Below are 21,000 nucleotides of genomic sequence, written 5' to 3'. Positions count from 1 at the left end.
GCTAATAACTCGTCTTTCTAAAATCCAAAACAATTTAAGATTTTACTGGAATAGCCAGTCTTCCTGACTGATCCTTTGAATTTAGTGGTAAAAACTTGGTATGACAGAAAACTACAGGACAAATAATAAGCACCTGGGATATGGGATTGCAGAGGTTTTGGTACAGTCCACAAGCAAAAGAGAATGATAGCTCCTCAGGGTCCATTCTCTCAGATGTGGGATGGAGGAATAAGAGCATTGCTTAGCCCCTGGGTAATGAGGCAACACCAGACTTAGCACTATAACTATTTAGCTTTGCTAACCATCAAAGTTACACCACTTGTAAAGGAGAACTGCACTTGACTCATGTGCAGGCCACCTCATTAGACAGTAAGAAGTAACTTTTATCTGTTGTTTTCACTTTCTTTCCACTTTCATTTCTCTTCTTTCTTTAATAGTCACAGTTTAATTGAGATTGTTTTGCTGATTTTTCACCAGAGTGTCCTAATGCCATTGTTAAGTTTTCTGTGGAATTAAGGCAGGGAGAGTCATATCCCTGAATGGTTGTTAAGAGAAGTTATTGCTAACATGTAGCTTCTCGTTTCTTGTTTCTATATATGTTAACACTTTTTTAAAACAAAGAAACAAAAAACAATTATTTGGCAATCGCTATGGAGCATCTCTTTGTATTAGCATAACATTATATGTATTCTTATATGCATAAATAAGGTAGACATAGGTCACTCTATTTTAATCCTCACTGAGAATGTGAAACTCCATGGTGATTAACAATTAAATTACAGTGAACCAAGACTGCTTTACTCTTGAATGAGAGCATCTACAGGAATAATTAACGTGCCTTAACATTGATGTCACTCCTGCAGTTGATTTGTCTTTTCTTAGTATATCAATGTTAGGCATGGCCTCCATTTAAGACTCACATTATTTTCATGTGAATAATATATCCAAATCAAAGGAAAGGTAATTTCATTGTTACTTTGTCTTCTGCTAAGAAATAGAAATTTAAATATATTTGAAAATATGGTTTTGCTATGGAAACACTTCAGGCATATCACTGTAACTCTGGCACTGTATATCTTATCATTTCTCTCTGTAGTACCCTTATGTGTTCCATGACCATAAAAAGCATTATAATTTTTCTTCTGTTCTTGCTCCCTGTGTAAGATCTTCCCACACCTCAATAAATGCCTTCCATGTTCTTTGTGTTCTAAATACCTGAGCAGGATATAACAGGAAGAAAAAATAAAAATAAAAATAAAATAAAATAAAATAAAATAAATAAAATAAATAAAATAAAATAAAATAAATAAAATAAAATAAAATAAAATAAAATAAAATAAAATGCATCAGATAGGTATTTACTTCCAAAGTCAAAACCCCATGTTACAAACCAAGATACCCTGTTCCATTTTTTAGGCATTGTACAATAAAGGGTAAGTGTTGGTACTGCCCCAGAACACTTGTAGTCCAAGTAGTAAGGGAAGAAGCAATCGATGGACACAAACTGGTGAAGAAATGCAAGAGATAATGGTCAGCATGCTAGCTAAAATAAAATAAGCCAACTAATAAATCTGAATTCCAGTTTTAAACTATCAGGGCTCCATGTGTTTGTCAGGGGTTCACTCTTCCCAGCACTGCCACTCCTGATTGGCAACAGACCATGGAAGCAGCAGGTTCACAGTCACAGTTGCACTTTGGCTCTGTAAAACCTCTGCTCAGCAACTGTTTCCTACTACCCCTGCTGAAAAATGAGGGTTGATCATGTGTATTTCTGCTTCCATTAAAAAGAAATGCAGCAGTTGCTATGGTTGTAACATTTCATGGCAGAATTTGCTCTAAAAAAGGGCAGGGCTTGTACTCACACTCTTGCCTCCACCCACTGTACCTTGTCCAGACACAGGAAACATATTTTACATTTTTAAATAATATTATATTAAAGCAGTGACACAAGTTTTTTTTTTTTAAAAATAGTTACATATTTTAAAACCCTTATGCCAAAAATGTTTAACAGTAATCGTATAACTGAGCCTATTACATTACCTTCAAAATGTATGTATGTAGTTAACTGCAGTATTAATTAGTTCACAACCATAACTGAACTATGACTATGTGTCTTAGTAAACAATAATTCCGTATTTTATCTTAGCTTGCATATAATATGTTCTTTACGTATTGTGGGTTATTTCATTGGACTTCACTTTTGTGTAGAATTACCAGTGTTTTAAATCAAATATTGATTGAGAAGGATTAATAAATAATCTTTTAAATGTTTAAAAGATTATCAAGAAACCCATACTGAATTATTAAGGTAGTTGTATGTAAAACAACCTTCCTCTTAACTGAAAAATGATGCATGAATGTACTGTCAGTGCTGAATGATTAAAAAGTTGAGCTTTTGATGTAATTGTACATGCCAAGAGTGTAATGGTTGCTCTGTTACCTGTTCGCACACAATTATCAGTACCAACTTGTGTATAGTTCTCTGCTTCAGATCATTGCTGGCTTTATTCTAAGTAGCATTTTTGATAGCATTTCATGGTTTGCTTGAGTCTGTGCTTTGGGTCCCTATCATGCTATAAAAGAGGAAAATGAGAACGTGAGGATGTCTTCTGTACTGATATCTCTGCGTCTTCTTCCTTTTTTACAGCATTTTGTTTGCAGACATTGTGGGGTTCACTAGTTTGGCATCACAGTGTACTGCCCAAGAGCTGGTGAAGCTGCTGAATGAGCTCTTTGGCAAATTTGATGAGTTAGCTACAGTAAGTACAACATTCTTCTTTCAATGTACTTGAAATTCCTTTCTGAATAACAATACATGAGTTAAATATGTTAGAAATCTGTAATAGATGGGTTTAGCCCTGTGTGTTATGAGTTTCTAAAGCTTACATTTTTAAATTAATATTCTGGAGAAAAAATAGCCTATACTAACTGTTTAGGAAAGGAGTTAAAATTGCTTTATTTAAATATATTTTTCTTGTGCTACTTTGGAGGCCATTGGTGTTCTTCATTGGTCATGTTTACACAAAATGAGGAGAATATTTCAGTATTTAAATGTCTATCCTGCATGTAAAAAAACAGATTAATGGAAAATATGCATTTTTTGAGGTACAATATAAAACTACTTTCTGTGATGATAAGAAGCTAGAGAATCAAATTCACAGACAACACTCGTGACAGAAATGATGGTAACTTTTCAGAGGTTGTTGTAGGCATAAAGAGATTTATATCATTACCAATACGTGTGATTTGGTCATTGCACTAACTTTATGCAGATTCCCCAAGGAAAAAGAGAAAGAAAGGTCCCTTGCCTGTACCTCCTAGCACTCTAGTAGTACTACAAGCATTTGACAAGAAATGAGAGGCATGGACATTCCTAAAAAAGTTCACACAGCTGGTTTCAAATTACACTTAACAATATGCTAAAAATGTGTTTTCTCCATGAACAAAGCAAAACTTCATCAAATCTCTCTTGTTTGCTAACCTTGTCCTCAGAGCCTTCGTTGTTGAGAAGTATCACCTCTACATAAGTGATGCTTCTCCACTGTATGCAGCAGCCTAGAAGAACATATTTATTCAGGTCCCCAACATAAATAGCATCTGAGTCCAAACTCACTTTTTCTCAATATAGTCTTCTACATAAGAGATCTGAAGTCTATGGACAATCTGTGGCTCTGTCTTGATAAAAGGCTCTCAGGGACACCAAGTAGAAAGATGCTTTCTGCTTCATAAGATACTGGGGTTGAGGAAGACCTATTCTCTCCCATAGTTAAGTGGGGTATCTTTTGAAAAAGTGCTGTGTCCTGATTTGCACTCTGTTCAAGTCAGAACAGAAAGGAACTAATGTTATTTTTTTTTTTACAAGAAAAATGTGTCCTTTTTACAAGAAAAACAGAAGACTAACAGAAGATTAATTTAGATGCTGAGTAGAGAAGCAATTAATGTGGATTTTTATTGGGGGGGAGGGGAGGTGTATGAATTTGTAACATACTCATTTGGCAATGCCTCATGGGGAGCACAGGTTTCCTGCCCAGAGTACTTCAGAGACATATAGATTTGAAATAAAAGGGACTTCCATGTAGCTGACCATCGTCAGGAGCTTAAATGTCTTAAATAGCTGTTTAAATAGCTGCTCTCCCTACTTTCATTTCATTACTGAATTTCTCCTCTATATGGCAACAAGACATCTAATAAGGTCTTTAAAATTTACAGTGCTGTCATTTGTAGAGTCATCCTAGCCATGAAACACAAGGCAGTGTAATAACACATCAGTATTGTGACGTAACAAATGTGCACATAAAAACGCCCATGCCTGTTATGTGTTATGACAGTGAAGCAAGGGATTGCTTCATTCTTGCTCCTTTAGTTCTGGCCAGGTACAGACAACTGGAGGTGTTAGTGACACCTGAAGCAAGGATAACAAGCAGATACTGGCTCATGGTGTGAGGTCAGTTGTTTCGTGGGGAAGAAGCAGATCAGAGACAGCAGAGAAGCTAAAAAACTTCACTTTTCTGTTCAGCCTGCATACGTTCTCTTTCCAAATCTGAAAATAAATTTATCTTCTTTCAGCTATGTGGGGAAGAATTGTTGTTTACATGTCCTTCTCGTTCTTACTGTACTGCATCGGGTTGTGATTAAGGACGTAATGTTTTCCTGTTTCTCTGTTGCCTCCTGATGTGGTAAAGGGAGACTTGTTGTCCCCTGAAGTCAGAAGAAATGTGCTGAGAACCATATTTTTTCAGAATGATTCTAATTTCCCAGTTAAAGCAACTTCTAGATATTATTTTTTTGGTGTAATGAGAGTACTATGTTTATTTTAAAACAGTGCCGTGGTGTATTCAGAATGATGAGGGAGGAAACTGCAGGGAACCTCAAGAAAAGTGTAATGGTGATAGGTATGATCCCTGAGACTTCTAATGTGTGATCTGTGAGCATGCACACCATGTGCTGCTCCTTCTTAGGAAGCAGTGATGACTCGAAGGACTGTTTGTGACAACCCTTTGTACAGCAATTGTCCTGTCTTACAACTGTAATGCTTTAAAAATTGCTGTCACCATTGTGGGAAGTCAACAGAAGTCAGAAAGTGTAACACTGCATGTATTTGCTGAAAGTCTCATGAAGACTCTTGTCACTTTGGACACATTGTAAGAACAGTGAGTCTTTGCTTTTTTGACAACATTGTTCTGAAGCTGGCTGGTACCAGGTGTTTCAGAGAAACATTAAAAACAAAAACAAAAACAAAAACAAAACAAAAAAAAACCACCCAACTTGTTGAGAGTTCTGGGACAATTTAATCCTAAAGTTTATCCTTCCAGTGTTTAGAAGCTAATTTGTGGATTGTGGCATTAGATTCTTCCGTCTTCCTGTATGCTGTTTGTTATTATTTTGTAAGGTGATTAGTTTTGCTCTTTTTGAAATGCAGCTATAACTATTCTATTTATTTATTTATTTTTTGATTCATATTAGCTTCAACTCTAGTTACAGCTTGTGACAGGGAGTTCTGAAGGCAAACCTTAGATTTCAATTTATTGTCTTTCAACTCATTTGAAAGTTTGCTTGTACATTCTGTTAATAGAGAGGGAAGAGAATTCCTAATCTTCTTCACCGTAGAAATTATTTTGTGTACTTTTATCATGTAATTTCTTTTTGGTTTATTCAGGCAATCATCTTGTACAGGCTATTTTACCTTGTAAATCATTCAGTCTTTGAACTCTGTCAGAAGAAAAAGAAAAATAAGAAAAAACTCACTGTAATTGACTTGCGGAAAATGGACTCCACAATCAGTAAGATTGTAAAGTAGGTATGTTTATTCAGCGCTTGGCAGCACGGGGTGTAGTCCCGCCAAAGTCATGCGCGCCTGACGCGGCAACTTGCCTTGATTATATGCAGTAAAGAGTTACATATGCATGAAGTTTCATAATACACCTATACATGTTCATAACCTGTCCCCGCTTCGTATTAAAATTAGTTCCAAGGAGTCATTTCCATAAACTCCTCCCATCTGCGCTTGCGCAGTGTATTCTGGTGGTGGTCATCGGGGGTCATGGGGATGAAGATTGATGACTCTTCCTCGTCACCGCTAGTTGACCTCTTGTCTTTGCACAGACTCAGTTGCTCCTTGGCTCTTGTCCATCTGCAGGACCAGTTTCTACCAGTTTCTTAAGATAGGCTCACTCTCTTATTAGGAGATTGACCTTGGTAAGGGGCCCAAGGCTTCTTGCTTCAGTTAATTTGCACAATGCACCATAGTTAGCAAAGACACTAAGTAGCATCCTAGTTTAATGCCATCAGCGCTCTATCTCTACTTGATAAGATTCTCCTAACTCCCTCTTTCATAATGATGGCACATTTTATGTTTTCACAATAGCATTGTTGAATGAATGCCTCTGGATTCACTGATATGTCTGGTTACTGAAATACTTGTAATGTCACAGTCTCTAGGCACCTTGATTTTAAAATCATAAGACAGCACAGGTTGGATGGGACCAGAAACATCAGGTCTGACGTTTCATTGGAAAATGGAACCTAGAAAATATTAGCCAGTACACTGTCCAAACGCTTCTTGAAAACTTCCAGTGATGGGGATTCTACCATGTCTCTGGGGAGGTTGTTCCAATAATTGTTTGTTTTAACTGTAAAAAAAAATTCTTATATCAAGATGAAGCTTCTCCCAGTGCAGCGTATACCCATTTCCCCTTGAATTTTCCATGTGGCTCCTTGTGAAGAGAGAGCGTCCATACTCTTTGTAGTTGCACTTTAAGTACCAGAATACTGTTATGAGATCCACCCTGTGCCTTCTATTCTCCAGGGTGAAAAAAGCTAATTCCTTCAGTCTTTCCTTGCAGGACAGGTTCTCTAGATATTGGATCATCTTCATAGCCCTCCTTTGGACCCTCTCCAGTCTGTCTGCATCTTTTAGAATTGTGGGGACCAGAACTGGACAACCTGACAAGCACTAAGTAACATGGGATGATCATATCTCTGTTTCTTTTAGTTATGTCCCTGTGAGTGGAGCTCAGGATTTGATTTTCCTTCATTGCTGGAGTGATGCACTGCTGACTCGTGTTCAGCTTGTTGTCCACTGAGAAAACAGGTCCCTTTTAGCAACTGTGGTGGTTTTATTCAGGTGAGCAGCTGAGCTCCACCACAACCACTCTCACACTCCCCCTCCTCAAAGGGAAAGGGTGAGAAAATACCATGCAAAGGCCTCAAGGGTTGAGATAAGGACGGGAAGATCACTCAACAATTATTGTGACAGGCAAAACAGACTCAGAGTAGGGAGATTAGTAAAATGTATTGCCTACAAACTAGAGAAGTGAGAAACAAAGGAAAGAAACCAAAAAACTCTTCCCCCCGTCCACCCTCTTCCACCTCCTCCCCCTGAGCAGCATGGGGGAACTGGGGAATGGGAGTTGCGGTCAGTCCATAACACTTCGTCTCCACCACTCCTTCTCAGTCACTCTCTTCCCCTGCTCCATGTGGGGTCCCTCCCACGGGATGCCATCCTTCCCGAACTGATCCTGTGGGAGCTGCCCACAGGCAGCAGCTCTTCAAGAACTGCTCCAAATATGGGTCTATACCATGGGGTCCATCTGTCAAGAGCAAACTGCTCCAGCATGGATCCCCCATGGGCAGCAGATCCTGCCAGGTCACCTGCTCCTGTGTGGGCTCCTCTCCACAGGCTGCAGCCTCCTTCGGGGGAACTTCTGCTCCAGTGCCTGAAGCACCTCCTCCCCCTCCTTCCTCACTGACCTTGGTGTCTGCAAGGCTGTTTTTCCCTCCTCACTCTCCCAGCTGTTGTTGTTCAGCAGGTTTTTTTGTTTGTTTGTTTGTTTGTTTTCCCCTTTCTTAAATCTGCTTTCACAGAGGTGCAAACAACATCGCTTATTGGCTCAGCTCTGGGCAGTGGCGGGTCTCTTTGGAGCCTGCTGAAACTGTCTTTTATCTAACATGGGGCAGCTTCTGGATTCTTCTCACAGAAGCCACCCCTGCAGCTCCTTGCTACCAAACCTTGCCACATAAACCCACTACAGCAAGTCTGCTCCCCAGCCACACAGATCCTAGCCTGTAGTGGGCTCTTTGGCTATACTGTCCCAGGTGCAGAACTGCATTTCTCTCTGATATGCTTGCTCGCTCTTCCATCCTGTCCAGGTCTCTCTAAGATGGCTCTCCCTTCTGACATGTCTACCTCACCACCCAGTTTAGTGTCATCTGCAAACTTGGTGAGAGTGCTTTCAATACCATCATCTAGATCATTTATGATGTTGAACAGCAAAGGGCCTGGTACTGATCCCTGGGGGACCCCACGTGTGACAGGCTGCCAGCCTCAGTAAAATCTCCTGTAACCATTTTGGATAAGTTTGCCCAATCTGCAGAGGTTTCCTTGGGACCATACACAACAATAGGAAGTCATCTTTCTGAATGTATGCAGTTAGTTAAGGTTCTCATAAGGCTTATGAGTAGGTCAAATAGTGTACAATAGAAAAACTGATTTTGCATTAGTTTCTGTTGGATTTTATATGCTGTTCAGGCTTAGTTTATTTAGCTCAGGCTGCTGCTTCTGAAGTTTCTCAGTTTCTTCCAATTTTGGCTAACCAGAGTAGCTTTGTGCAATCTCAGATTTTGCCTTAGTGATGGTCATTCTGTGTTACAAATTATCAATAATTGCTTTAAGCAACTGATCTTTGCATGAGGTCTTCAGATGTTTTGTAACAATGCTTCAACAGTATGGCTAAAGACAATGATGGGTAGTGGGCATTCATTTTCTGTGCTTTGTGCCATACTTCTCTCATAGGAAGGTTGAGAGCCTTCTGTTTGAGACTTTTCAGAAAGGTGTCTTAAAAGGCCAAATAGTTTATAACAAACACATATGCCTTTGTTTATTGTCTCTATTGAAGTTTTAAAGAATGTACATAGGTAAATGAAGCTTGGATTTTTCTTGTTAAAAATGTGTTTGAATAAATCTGTTTATATCTTAGGAACATTTTAATTTTAATTAGAACTTCAATGGTGTTTCTGTGCAAGGAAGAAACATATAGTTATGTGTAGATTCTAGATTACTCTTAGGTCCCAATGAATAGCTCACAGTTTGTCATTCATCTGTTTAGTTGTTTGTGGTTTTTTTTTTAGTAATTTTAATAAGAGATGCAATCATTTCATTTTGTTGGTTTTACTTTCCCAAGGAACTCTTGGATATGACCGCTAGGCTGGGTGACTTGCTGCTTTAATACACTGCTGCTTTATATATTTCAGTGCATTTTCTCTTGGTGGTTTAGTTGTGGCATGGATTTGATATGAATGAGCTAGGCTTTCAAGGCTTCAGTTTCCCATTTGGCTTCATTTAGAGTTACACATGCTCCTGCAAGGCTATTGTCATGCTCACAGCTTGTATCTCTTGTACTTTGTGATATAAGAGATAAGATACATTTCAAGTATTTTCATCATGTCATCTTATTAATAAAGAGGAAGCATTTCTTTAGCATCCTGTGTGATAAAGAAGCATATTTGCTTTCAGGTAGCTGAAGAGAGCAATAAGGTCTCCCCTGATCCTCCTCTTCTCCAGACTAAACAACCCCGGTCCCCTTAGCTGCTCCTCACAGGACTTGTGTTCCAGGCACTTCAGCAGCTTCGTAGCCCTTCTCTGGACATGTTCCAGGGACTCAATTTCTTTCGTGTGGTGAGGGGCCCAAAACTGAACACAGTACTCGAGGTGTGGCCTCACCGGAGCAGAGTACAAGAGGACAATCACCTCCCTGGTCCTGCTGGCTATACTATTCTTGATATAAGCGAGGATTCCGTTGGCCTTTTTGGCCACCTGGGCATACTGCTGGCACACATTCAGGCAAGTGTTAACCAACACCCCCAGGTCCTTTTCCTCTGCACAGCTTTCCAGCCATTTTGACCCAAGCCTGTAGTGTTGCATGGGGTTGTTTTGGCCAAAGTGCAGGACCCAGCACTTAGCCATGTTGAACCTCATCCCATTGGCCTATGCCCATTGATCCAACCTGTCCAGGTCCCTCTGCAGGGCCTTCCTACTCTCCGGCAGATCGACACTTCCCCCCAACTTGGTGTCGTCTGCAAACTTACTGAGGGTGCACTCAATTCCCTCATCCAAATCATCAATAAAGATATGAAAGAGGATGAGCCCCAACACCGACCCCTGGAGGACACTACTGGTGACCGGTCGCCAGCTGGATTTCACTCCATTCACCATCACGCTCTGGGCCCCATCATCAAGACAGTTTTTAACCCAGCTAAGAGTGTACCGGTCCAAGCCATGGGCTGCCATCTTCTCCAGGCAAATACGATGGGAGACCATGTCAAAGGCCTTGCTAACATCTAAGCAGACTACATCAACACCCTTTCCCTCATCCACCACGTGGGTTATCTGGTCACCACCAGGTGGGTTACCTGGTCATAGAAGGAGATGAGGTTGGTCAGACAGGAGTTGCCTTTCATGAACCCTTGCTGGCTGGGCCTGATCCCCTTGTTGTCCCACACATGCTGTGCATTCAAGATGTCCTTTTCCATCACCTTTCCTGGCACCGAGGCCAGGCTTCCCCAGATCCTCCTTATGACCGTTCTTACAGACGGGCATCACATTAGCAATTCTCCAGTCACGTGACCTCTCTGGTTGACCATGACCACTGAGAGATGATGGAAAGTGGCTCAGCAATCACACAGTTCAGGTGGAGTAGCAGGTCTCTAACTGTTTCCACCTGAATTGTGAGGGGTTTCTTCTGCTCCTCGTCCCAGACTTCCAGGTTGGGAGGCTGAGTACCCTGAGGATAAGTGGTCTGAAAAAAATAGGCATTAAGAACCTCAGCCTTTTCCTTCTCATCAGTAGTCATGTTCCCCCCTGTGTTCAGTAAAGGATGGAGATTCTTCAGTAATTTCCCTTTCAACTTCTGTCTTACTGCACCTCAGACTTCTAAGAATTTCCTTTTACAAAGAGATAAGGATAGAAGAAATTTGTCCCTTTCAGGATATCAATATTCTGAATGAAAGAATTTATTTGTTCTTGCCACTTATGGCATCTCATCTGTTAGCCAGATGGACACACTGAAGTTTTCTTTGTTCTTTGCTTTTGCAGTTATGTATGCCATCAGACTTTGCCAATATTTGTAGGTTAAATCTATTTCTTTCCATTTTAATTTACTATATTTTCCTGATTACCTTCTTTGCTTCTAAGGATCTTTACTTTCCAAATTTCAGTGTTGTTGTACCTGTTCACCTTCAAAGATGAACCTAAGGAAGTTGCTGCTGAGCCTTAAGCAAAGGGCCAGTAAGTTACTTTTTTGATCAGATTGTGTGTGGGTATTTTTTTGGAATTGTGTCTAGAACTGTCAGTCCTTCTCTGTGCTTTAGAGACAGCTAGTCCTAGAAACAATCACTTTAAAAAGTTGATTCTACTGAATCTATAGAATGTTTTTAGTTTATATAACTATGTTATATTTTAAACAAATAAAAATATATAAAGTTTTGTGGGCTGGTGTAGATGGGAATGTTAGTGTTGGAAAGCATAGGTATGAACATACAGGATGTGACCTTGTTTGTGGAAATTGGTAAGTGTGCACTAGGGGGGGATATTTGCAAAGGATAAGTTTAAGGAGATTTGTCTCCCAAAGTTCCCTTAAGAGTCAATGCAGAGACAGAAGCCCACTGAGGCAGATTGTGCTTGGAAGCTTGAATCCTCCTCTTAACTACCATTTGGAGAGTCTCCTTGAGAGACCTAAGAAAGCTTCCCTAGACTGAAGTTGTGTTAATGAATATGCTTTTGACTATATAGGATCTGGGATTAATGATGTGTATGATGTTAAGCTGAAGTAAGTGTCTGTGGGACAATTTTCCAGGGAGGAAGCTAACATCACACACTTAGTAGGAACATACAAATGGGCAGGTACTACAGAAGAGGTACCTCCTCTGACCTCCTTAGTACTTTTTAGGTGTGCTTCCTATGTCAGTTCTATGTCATATCTCTTGTCATGATTTGTATGCTTGTTATGAATTATCAATTTCTTCCTGAGCTTGTATTCCGCAAATCTGAGATTTGCTTCTTTGCATTGGACCATGATGGATTTTTCTGATCAGTTCCAGATGCCTGCAGTGTGTGGGCATTTGTACTGAAACTCCTGCAGCCAGCATGGAGAAAGGTATTTCTGGAGTTCAACAGGTGTCATCCAAATGTGATGCCTAATTGCAACCCAAAAATGCCAATTTAATTTCATTATTAGAAGGGCAGTTTGGTTGATAACCCAGGTGCACACTTTAGTTGTCTAATGCACCCTGCATACACACACTCCTATATGGAGTCTTTTGTGACTAGAGGGGCTGTGTCTCCTGTGCTGGAGGCCAGCAGCACTATCCTCACAGCAGTCAGCTTTGCTCATCTTAAAACTGACTTTTTATCTCCTTGAAATTTCTCTCTGGAAACTACTTTCTTTATAGCCAGGTGAATACACTGTCTTGCTAGTTCTTTTCATGCAATCATTTTTCAGTAATTCTTGCAGGCCAAGGGAAATGGACATTTCCAGTGATTAGGTCTTGAATATTTTCCATGAATTTTTGTTTAGAGCATGACTTAATTTCATGTTTTGGTTGGTGCACAAAAATGACAGCTTTTTTAATCCTCTCTATTGTGGTAGAAGAAACCAGAAAAAATATCAGTTTCCTGAAATTTAGAGCTTAGTTTTTCAACTTTTTGTAGTACATTTGTTTCAGACTTGTTTCTCCTTGGATGCTGATTAGAAAACAACATCTTACAGGATTCTTAATGAAAGTGAAGCAGGAGACAAACATGCATATCTGTCATGATGATTGTGTAAAATATTCTTGTTAATATCTTTTTTCATTTCCAAGTATGCAAATTAATATATATGACTGTTAAATGGGTTCTCACTCTCAAGGACTGAAACAATATAAGTATTGTTAAATAAGTTTCCATTCAAAGTAGGGAGGAGCTTTACAGTAAGAATGGAAATTTGTGTATGAGGTGGGCCAAGAGATGTAGGTTATTGCAGGTCAACATATATAATTGCCCATAAAACTGAGAGAAAGCACTTGAAGCAAAATGTCTTCCTTTTTATTTTTATCCTGAATAATTCTACATATTTCACATACATATTGATATGGCTCCTGTGACGGTAGATAAAGTGTCATGACTTCACAAATACATTATTAAATTACAAGCTTACATATGCTTATCTGGAGATGTTTCCTCCCAGTTTTCCTCAATCAGAACCTAACAACCACTTGCCATGGTGCTTCCAACACTGAAACCAGATTTGTTTTCTTTTCCTACTGTTTTTGTCACTCTGTAGAAGCTCTTCTTGTTCAGCCTATACTCACTGTTATAGCTCTGAATATGTCCCCATTATGCTGCCAAATCAAACATGATGGAGTGTTGCGGTTAAGTTAGCTCATTCTCAATTTTTTTTTCTTTGTTTGTTTGTTTTATGCTGAAACAAATAGATGTGTGAGAACTTGTCACTTTTACCTACAGGTTGACAAAGTTACTGTATATTTGCAGGCATTATTCCATTAAAAGGTTATCAGAATGATTATATGATATTTTAAATCCACAGATCAAATGTAGTTGAAAGAAATATTAAAATATGCATGCAGTAATTGAGAGGATTCATAGAATCATAGAATGGCCTGAGTTGGAAGGGACCTCAAGGATTGTCTAGTTCCAAATACCCTGTCATAGGCAGGGATGTCACCCACTAGATCAGGTTGCCCAGGGCCTCACCTAACCTGGTCTCGAACACTTCCAGGGATGGGGCATCCACAACCTCTCTGGGCAACCTGTTCCAGTGCCTCACCACCCTCTGAGTGAAGAATTTCCTTCTAACCTCTAATTTAAATCTCCTCTCTTTTAGTTTGAAACCTTTCCCCCTTTTCCTATTGTTACTTACCCGAGTAAAGAGTCCTTCTCCATCCTTTTTATAAGACCCCTTTAAGTACAGAAAGGCTGTGATGAGGTCACCCCAGAGCCTTCTCTTCTGTAGGCTGAACAGCCCCAGCTCTCTCAGCCTATCTTCATAGGAAAGGTGCTTCATCCCCTTAGATTCAGTGAAATTTTGTAACTGGTGGAACAGTTTTCAAAAATGCATTACCACTATTAGCACACTGAAGTGTAATGGAGCTGGTGGTAATTTTCATGTCACTTCACTACACTTAGGATGTGACTACAAACTTTACCTGATAAAACAGATTCAATTCTCTCTCCCATAGGGTGGCTCACATCCAACACAATTATTAAAATAGATTTGAATACTACACAGAGAAAGCATGTTGGTAAATCTTTCTATTTTACTGAAGAAAAACAAAAAGTAAAAAAAGGATATGTGACATTACTGTTTACTGTTAATGAAAGCATGAGTAAACTGCAGGATTTTCACGTCTTTAGCTATAAGGAGTTAGATGAAGTAGGCTTGCATTTTATTTTTTTTATTTTTTTTTTGACAGAGAAAGAGTGCCCTTTCAAAGGGGATTCAAAGAAGGGTTCTGAGGACTGTTTCACATTTGAATCTAAAACTATTTCTTCATCATTTTATGAATTTACCTACCTGCATTTTTTGTGAATACTGCTGCACTGTAAGAGATTTTCACTGGGTTGTCCTTCCCATGGAATGTTTTGGGCCTTGTTTTTCTCTAACGCCTTTTGATACACAGAACAGAGTTATTGAGCTGGGAGGGGGGACAAGATCAATGTCTCATTCTCACCATTAACTGAAATTAATAACTTGGTATGATATTGTTCAGTTGCACCCTAAAGCCTTCTGACTAACCCTAACCAATTCACTGCCTTTTCTTCTAAGTTCCTGAAGGAGGGTGGCCATTTCTTTAACAGCATAACACTGTACATGCCCTTCCGAAGGCACTTGGAACAGTAAGTCATTTACTATGCCTCTGTGCAAAGGAAGGAGTAGACTATCAATGAAGGAAACAGGTATCAACACCCAGATATCTTCTCCCAGGCTAGGCTCAAATGCCTTGAAAGAGAGGACTCAAAACTTACATCTTGCCCAACTGGACTTTCAGGTTGAACCACATTTATTAGTATATTAAGAGTTCACAAGATCAATATTCTAATTTGCATTATTGCATATGTTGTGTGTATGCTTGGGATAGTATAGGTAAATTTTTAATCTGTGGGTCTATGAATGTATACATGCATATATGTACAAATGCCTATATTTGTGCTGCATGGTATATATGTCCAGCATGTTAACTGAAATATTGTGGGTTTTTTTTCCTACTTTTGTTCCAATCTAATAAAAAAGTAAAATAAAATTGAATAGAGACTTGAAAATACTAATCTTTCTGCAAGTCTCTCTAGTGTCTTTATACACATCTGTAATATAGATAAATTTATGTTAATTTCTAGAGTGATTCAAAGCTTCCTAAGACAAATTTCTATTGAGATTAACAGCACTTTGGCCTAGAGTGCTATACATTTTAAATATGCTGTATGTATAAATACACTGAAAATAAGTTACAGTGCTAACAGTGGTTATTTCTGTCTTGTTCTTACTCAAATTTCTGTATGTTTCTTTGATCTCTTTGAAAGCAGAATGAAGTTCTAGGTTTGTGAAGAGAGATAAATACTAAATGCAATTTATTGCCGCTTTACATCTTTAGGGAGTTTTAGAGGTGTGTTTTTTTGTTTTTCCCTCCTCCCCCAATAGTCATTTCATACTGTATTCACTAAGAAAGGGCGGTAACTGTGATACATTTGGCCTGTGTCATTGAATTAGGCTTCGGTCCCTGAGGATTAGAGGGACAGCTGGTGTAAATTAATGCAGTTCCCCTGAAACACATGATACCATGCTCATTAATATGAACTGAAAATTTGATGCCTTTTGTCTACCTGATACAAATGGTGACATCAATCTTTCTGCAAAACACATTTAAAACAAAACAAACAAACAACAACAACAAACACCTAAAACAACAACAAAACCCTCTTCTTTGTAATGGACAGATAGAATAAACTGTTGTATGTCAGTACTTGTCTAAAAGAAAGCTCTTAGCAACTTTGAAGGATCCTTTGCCTTCCATGCTGGGCTTCTACTTCACTCTGACAAACGCTGTGAATGTTGGTTATGCCAGAGGGAATTCTGCAGATCTGCTCAGGAATACCTTGGTAAGGAACAACAGGTGGGCAAGCTGCCTGGATAATGCTGTGCTAGTAATCTCTGGTGCTTTTTGTCATGTTCATAAAACCAAATTATCAGCTGTTTCTAACAGGCATTGCTTGTATCATCTGTAACTAGAATTTATACCTATCACACTTGAATTTGTCACTGTTGCAAATGTGAAAAATATTGTTGAGTCAAGGGCTTTTTTTGGAAGGTGCTGAGGAAACAAAACAAGGAGAGGAAAAGAGTTTGTTTTGATAATTTGCATATCAATGCTTATAATGAATGCTCTTATAAAGCTGCTCTGCATCTCCTTCCTGGAATTTTGTCTCACATAGAGAGAAAAAGAAAACAAGTGATTTTGCTAGAGATTACTGTATACTAATTGATGATTATAAATAAGAAAAGTGGAGATAATATCTGATAAGGAACAGAGTGGTGTTTTCAGAAACACCAGTTGATTTAGCCATATGTCTTCCATCAAAATTAATATGTCTCTAGAAAATGCTGTAGTTTTATTTTCTTTTATTTTTCATTTGCATGAGTAATGAACCGACATGGGAAAGTGGAAATGGATCGAGCTCTGTGCTGTCTTTTCCTTTCTCAAACTATCTACCAGTCTGCTAGACTGTGCTGTGCCAGTCTGATAGAGTAATTTCGTGTATCCCACTATAAAATGTGAAATACTGGTCTATAGCACAGTAAACTCTCTAAGAAAAACAAGTAATTTGAAATGAGCCATTTTGGACATAGACACTGAAGCAGAGAGAACACTGATCAATTAACACATACGTATTATCCAGCCCAGATTACTGAAATGGCTTTTCTGAATATCTTTTGGTTGGGTCAAATAGTCACTGACTGTCCACAGACCACGCATACCAAATTTGAAGATGAAAAGAGCTTTATGGAGAACTGTAAGCTGTGGGCCAAAACTGCATTTATTTTGGAAAGACAGTGTCAGCCTGAACTATTGAGTACCCTCTACTCCTTCAAGATTTGCCCACAATTTTTAAAAAATGGCTTATTTTGGCAGTATAATTTAGTGGTTTCTACTTAAAATGAGTGGTTTCTATTAAAAAACTTAGTGGTTTCTGTCCAAAAACCTTGAGTTGGAAGGTGTGTTTTGTGTCAGGATGGATTTTGAGGTTTGCATATTACTTTGTATCAATAATTCTTTTACTTTTATAATACCAGTTAGCCAGGGATCTCAAAATACCCTATTAAAACTTCAAGTAAAATTCATGAGACATTTTGTGGCTAGAGGGTACAAGGATACTTTAAGGTCCCAGTGACAATGCTTCCAGAATAATTATGCTCACATTCATTAAAATATATACGAGGAATGATAAATAACAGTATATTTTAAATTCTGTTGTACAGCAGAAGCCATTTTAAGTAGCCTCTCTTAGAAAAGCTTTTTCTACTAGTTAGGCATACCCAAAAACATGACTTGCTTCTTTGACTGAAGATATGAATTTACTTCTAAATTAATATGCACATAAAAAGAAGTAGGCAAACCAATATTCCCGAAGTGTTAACGTGCCTTCTTCTATGCCTGAACTGAGGTAAATCTTAATGTATAATACTTGCTCAATATTCAGAAACATATACAGGCTTGGGAATGACAGCAGCTGGAAGAGTGTGTAATAATAAGCCCTGAATACTACGTATGACATGTTAGACAGGACAGGATCACTGTAGGTATAACCATCACTTCTGAGCTGGAATATGGCTAGTGAAATGGAGGCTGTGGTCAAATAAGGAAGGCTACAATTCTTGTAGGCAGAAGATTGAATGAGGATATGTGCTGTTTGAAAAGCTAAACCAGTATAAATAGGCCATTTTTTCCAGTTTTATATTACCACCAATCCCCGCACCCCCCCACCCCCCGCCTTTTGTCACTAAAGACAGAAGTGTAAATTGGATTTCTTTAGTCAGATTATTTACTTTTTTGTGCCATATCCTAAACAGTTAGAAGTTGCCATGGTCCAGCTGGAAGGTATACCATCATCTCCTCATGTTTCTTCATACTTTATTAGTTAAAGTCATGGCTTTTTTAAAAGGTACTTTGTTATGCATTCTCTGTTCAGGAATGAACTTTCTGCTCAGAGTGATGTAGTAATTATCATATCCTATCATCGCTTTTTCAAAATGGAAGAGGCTTAGCCTGATTTCTATGGTTGTAGAACTTGCGTTGTATGCAAGCAGTAGATAAATTCAATGGCAATGAAAAGTGACTGTATCTTCTGATGTGCAGGTACGTCATGTTTATGCTGAGAGTGCTATACTTTAAGTTGTGATTTATGTATTGGTAATGCACAGGTGTGCGTACATTTACAAATAAATGCATTGTCTTTCCTAGTAACTGGAACTGGATTTGAACAAAAGCTACTCAAAATACATTTTTTTTCTAACATTCAGTAGCTCTTTGACTTCAGTCCTTTCATTTGGATTCATAAAGAATGAAGTGTCCTTGCAAATCTTGAATTCAAATTGACCTAACATGAGGGTAAGGGAATAACTTTTGTTCAGAACTATAATGTTAAACAATGCTATCCTATGTGTGTTAAGCAATATGGGGCTGACTGCTATTTTAAACGTATATATTTATAAATAAATAAATAAATAAATGTGCATACGTCAGCTGTACTGTACAGGGAACCCAGATTTCATGAACTGTGACTTATTTCACATGAACACAAAAGGTTTCCCTGATTGACTGCATATTGTTGGAGAATATTTTCTCATTTAAATATTACAATATCTATATAAACAGTAAAGCTTTTCCAATTCTGTTTTTATTAAAGGAAAACCACTGCAGAAGAATAAAAATCCTAGGTGACTGTTATTACTGTGTATCAGGATTGACCCAGCCCAAAACGGATCATGCCCATTGCTGTGTTGAAATGGGACTGGACATGATTGACACTATCACGTAAGTATTGCATGTGGTATACCTGGACAGGAGTGCTGCAGCAGCTTCTGTGTGGCATTCATAAGAGGTATTTTCAGAGGAACAGTGCCTGCTACCATTCATACCATCACAGAATCATAGCATCATAAAATGGCCTGAGTTGTAAGGGACCTCAAGGATTGTCTAGTTCCAAGCCCCCTGCCATAGGCAGGGATGTCACCCACTAGATCAAGTTGCCCAGGGCCTCATCCAACCTGGTCTCAAACACCTCCAGGGATGGGGCATCCACAACCTCTCTGGGCAACCTGTTCCAGTGCCTCACCACCCTCTGAGTGAAGAATTTCCTTCTAACCTCTAATTTAAATCTCCTCTCTTTTAGTTTGAAACCTTTCCCCCTTTTCCTATTGTTACTTACCCGAGTAAAGAGTCCTTCTCCATCCTTTTTATAAGACCCCTTTAAGTACAGAAAGGCTGTGATGAGGTCACCCCAGAGCCTTCTCTTCTGTAGGCTGAACAGCCCCAGCTCTCTTAGCCTATCTTCATAGGAAAGGTGTTCCAGCCCTCGAACTGCTGGCCATGCCTCTGGTGATGCAGCCCAGGATGCAGTTGGCCTTCTGGGCTGCAAACACACACTGTTGGCTCATGTCAAGCTTTTCATCCATCAAAACCCCCAAGTCCTTCTCTGCAGGGCTGGTCTCAATGAGTTCTTCTCCCAGTGTGTACTCATGTCCCAGATTGCCCCAACCCAGGTGAAGCACCCTGCACTTGGACTTGTTGAACCTCATTAGGTTCACATAGGCCCACTTCTCAAGCTTGTCCAGGTCCCTTTGGATGGCATCCCTTCCTTCTGGTGTATTGACTGCACCACTCAGCTTGGTGTCATCTGCAGACTTGCTGAGGGTGTACTTGGTCCCACTGTCTATGTCACTTATGAAGATATTAAACAGCACTGGTCTGAGGACTGACCCCTGAGGTACACCACTTATCACCGGCCTCCACGTGGACATAGATCCATTGATCACCACTCGTTGGTTGTGACTTTCAAGCCAATTCCTTACCCACTGAATGGTCCACTCACCAAATCTACCTCTTGCCCATCTGGAGATCAGGATGTCGTGTGGGACTGTGTCAAAGGCCTTGCAGAAGTCCAGGTAGATGACATTGATCAGTCTTCCTTTGTCAAAAGATGCAGTCGTTCCATCGTAGAAAGCCACCAGGTTGGTCAGGCACGATTTGCCCTTGGTGAAGCCATGCTAATTGTCTGGGATCACATCCTTGTCTTGCATGTGCCTCGACATTGCTTCCAGGAGGACCTTTTCCATAATTTATCCAGGCACAGAGGTGCCTGGTGCTCACCAGTCTGTAGTTCCCCGTGTCTTCCTTTCTACTCTTTATAAAAAGAGGAATGATATTTCCCTTTTCCCAGTCACCAGGGACTTCACCTGACTGCCAGACCTTTTCAGATGTGATGGAGAGAGGCTTGGCAACTACATCAGCCAATTCCTTCAGGACCCTGGGGTGCATGTCATCAGGCCCCATAGACTTGTACATATTTATTTTCATCAGGTGGTCTCGAACCTGATCTTTGCTTACAGTGGGTGGGACTTTGTTCGCCTAGCCTCCATCTACAGGTTCAGGGAAATGAAAGACTTGGGAAGCCTGACTATCAGTGAAGACTGAGGCAAAAAAGTTGTTGAGTACCTCAGCCTTCTCCATGTCTGTTGTTAACAGTTCACCCTTCTCATCCATCAGAGGCGGGACACTCTCCTTGGCCTTTCTTTTCTGAGCAACGTACCTATAGAATTCCTTCCTGTTATTCTTTAGCATTCCTTGCCAAGCTCAGTTCCATCTGTGCTTTGGCTTTCTTTATCCCATCCCTGCACATCTGGACCGCAACCCTGTACACTTCCCAGGCTAAAAGTCCCTACTTCCAGTGCCCGT

At 39.5% G+C, this 21,000-nt stretch overlaps 1 protein-coding gene across 1 annotated transcript in view; it reads left to right on the top strand.

The window, feature by feature from the left end:
* ADCY1 (adenylate cyclase 1) overlaps positions 1 to 21,000 on the top strand; it is a 168,706-nt gene that overhangs the window by 72,588 nt on the left and 75,118 nt on the right. Inside the window, exons 4-5 of the mRNA XM_013197492.3 lie at positions 2,648 to 2,759; positions 18,953 to 19,080. Coding sequence (XP_013052946.2) covers positions 2,648 to 2,759; positions 18,953 to 19,080 — 240 coding nt within the window. The remainder of the gene's footprint in view (positions 1 to 2,647; positions 2,760 to 18,952; positions 19,081 to 21,000) is intronic.

Source organism: Anser cygnoides, chromosome 2 (genome assembly GCF_040182565.1).
Source record: "Anser cygnoides isolate HZ-2024a breed goose chromosome 2, Taihu_goose_T2T_genome, whole genome shotgun sequence".
Lineage (NCBI taxonomy): Eukaryota > Metazoa > Chordata > Aves > Anseriformes > Anatidae > Anser > Anser cygnoides.
The sequence above is the reverse complement of the archived record's forward strand: the minus strand, read 5'-3'. Positions and strand labels throughout refer to the sequence as shown.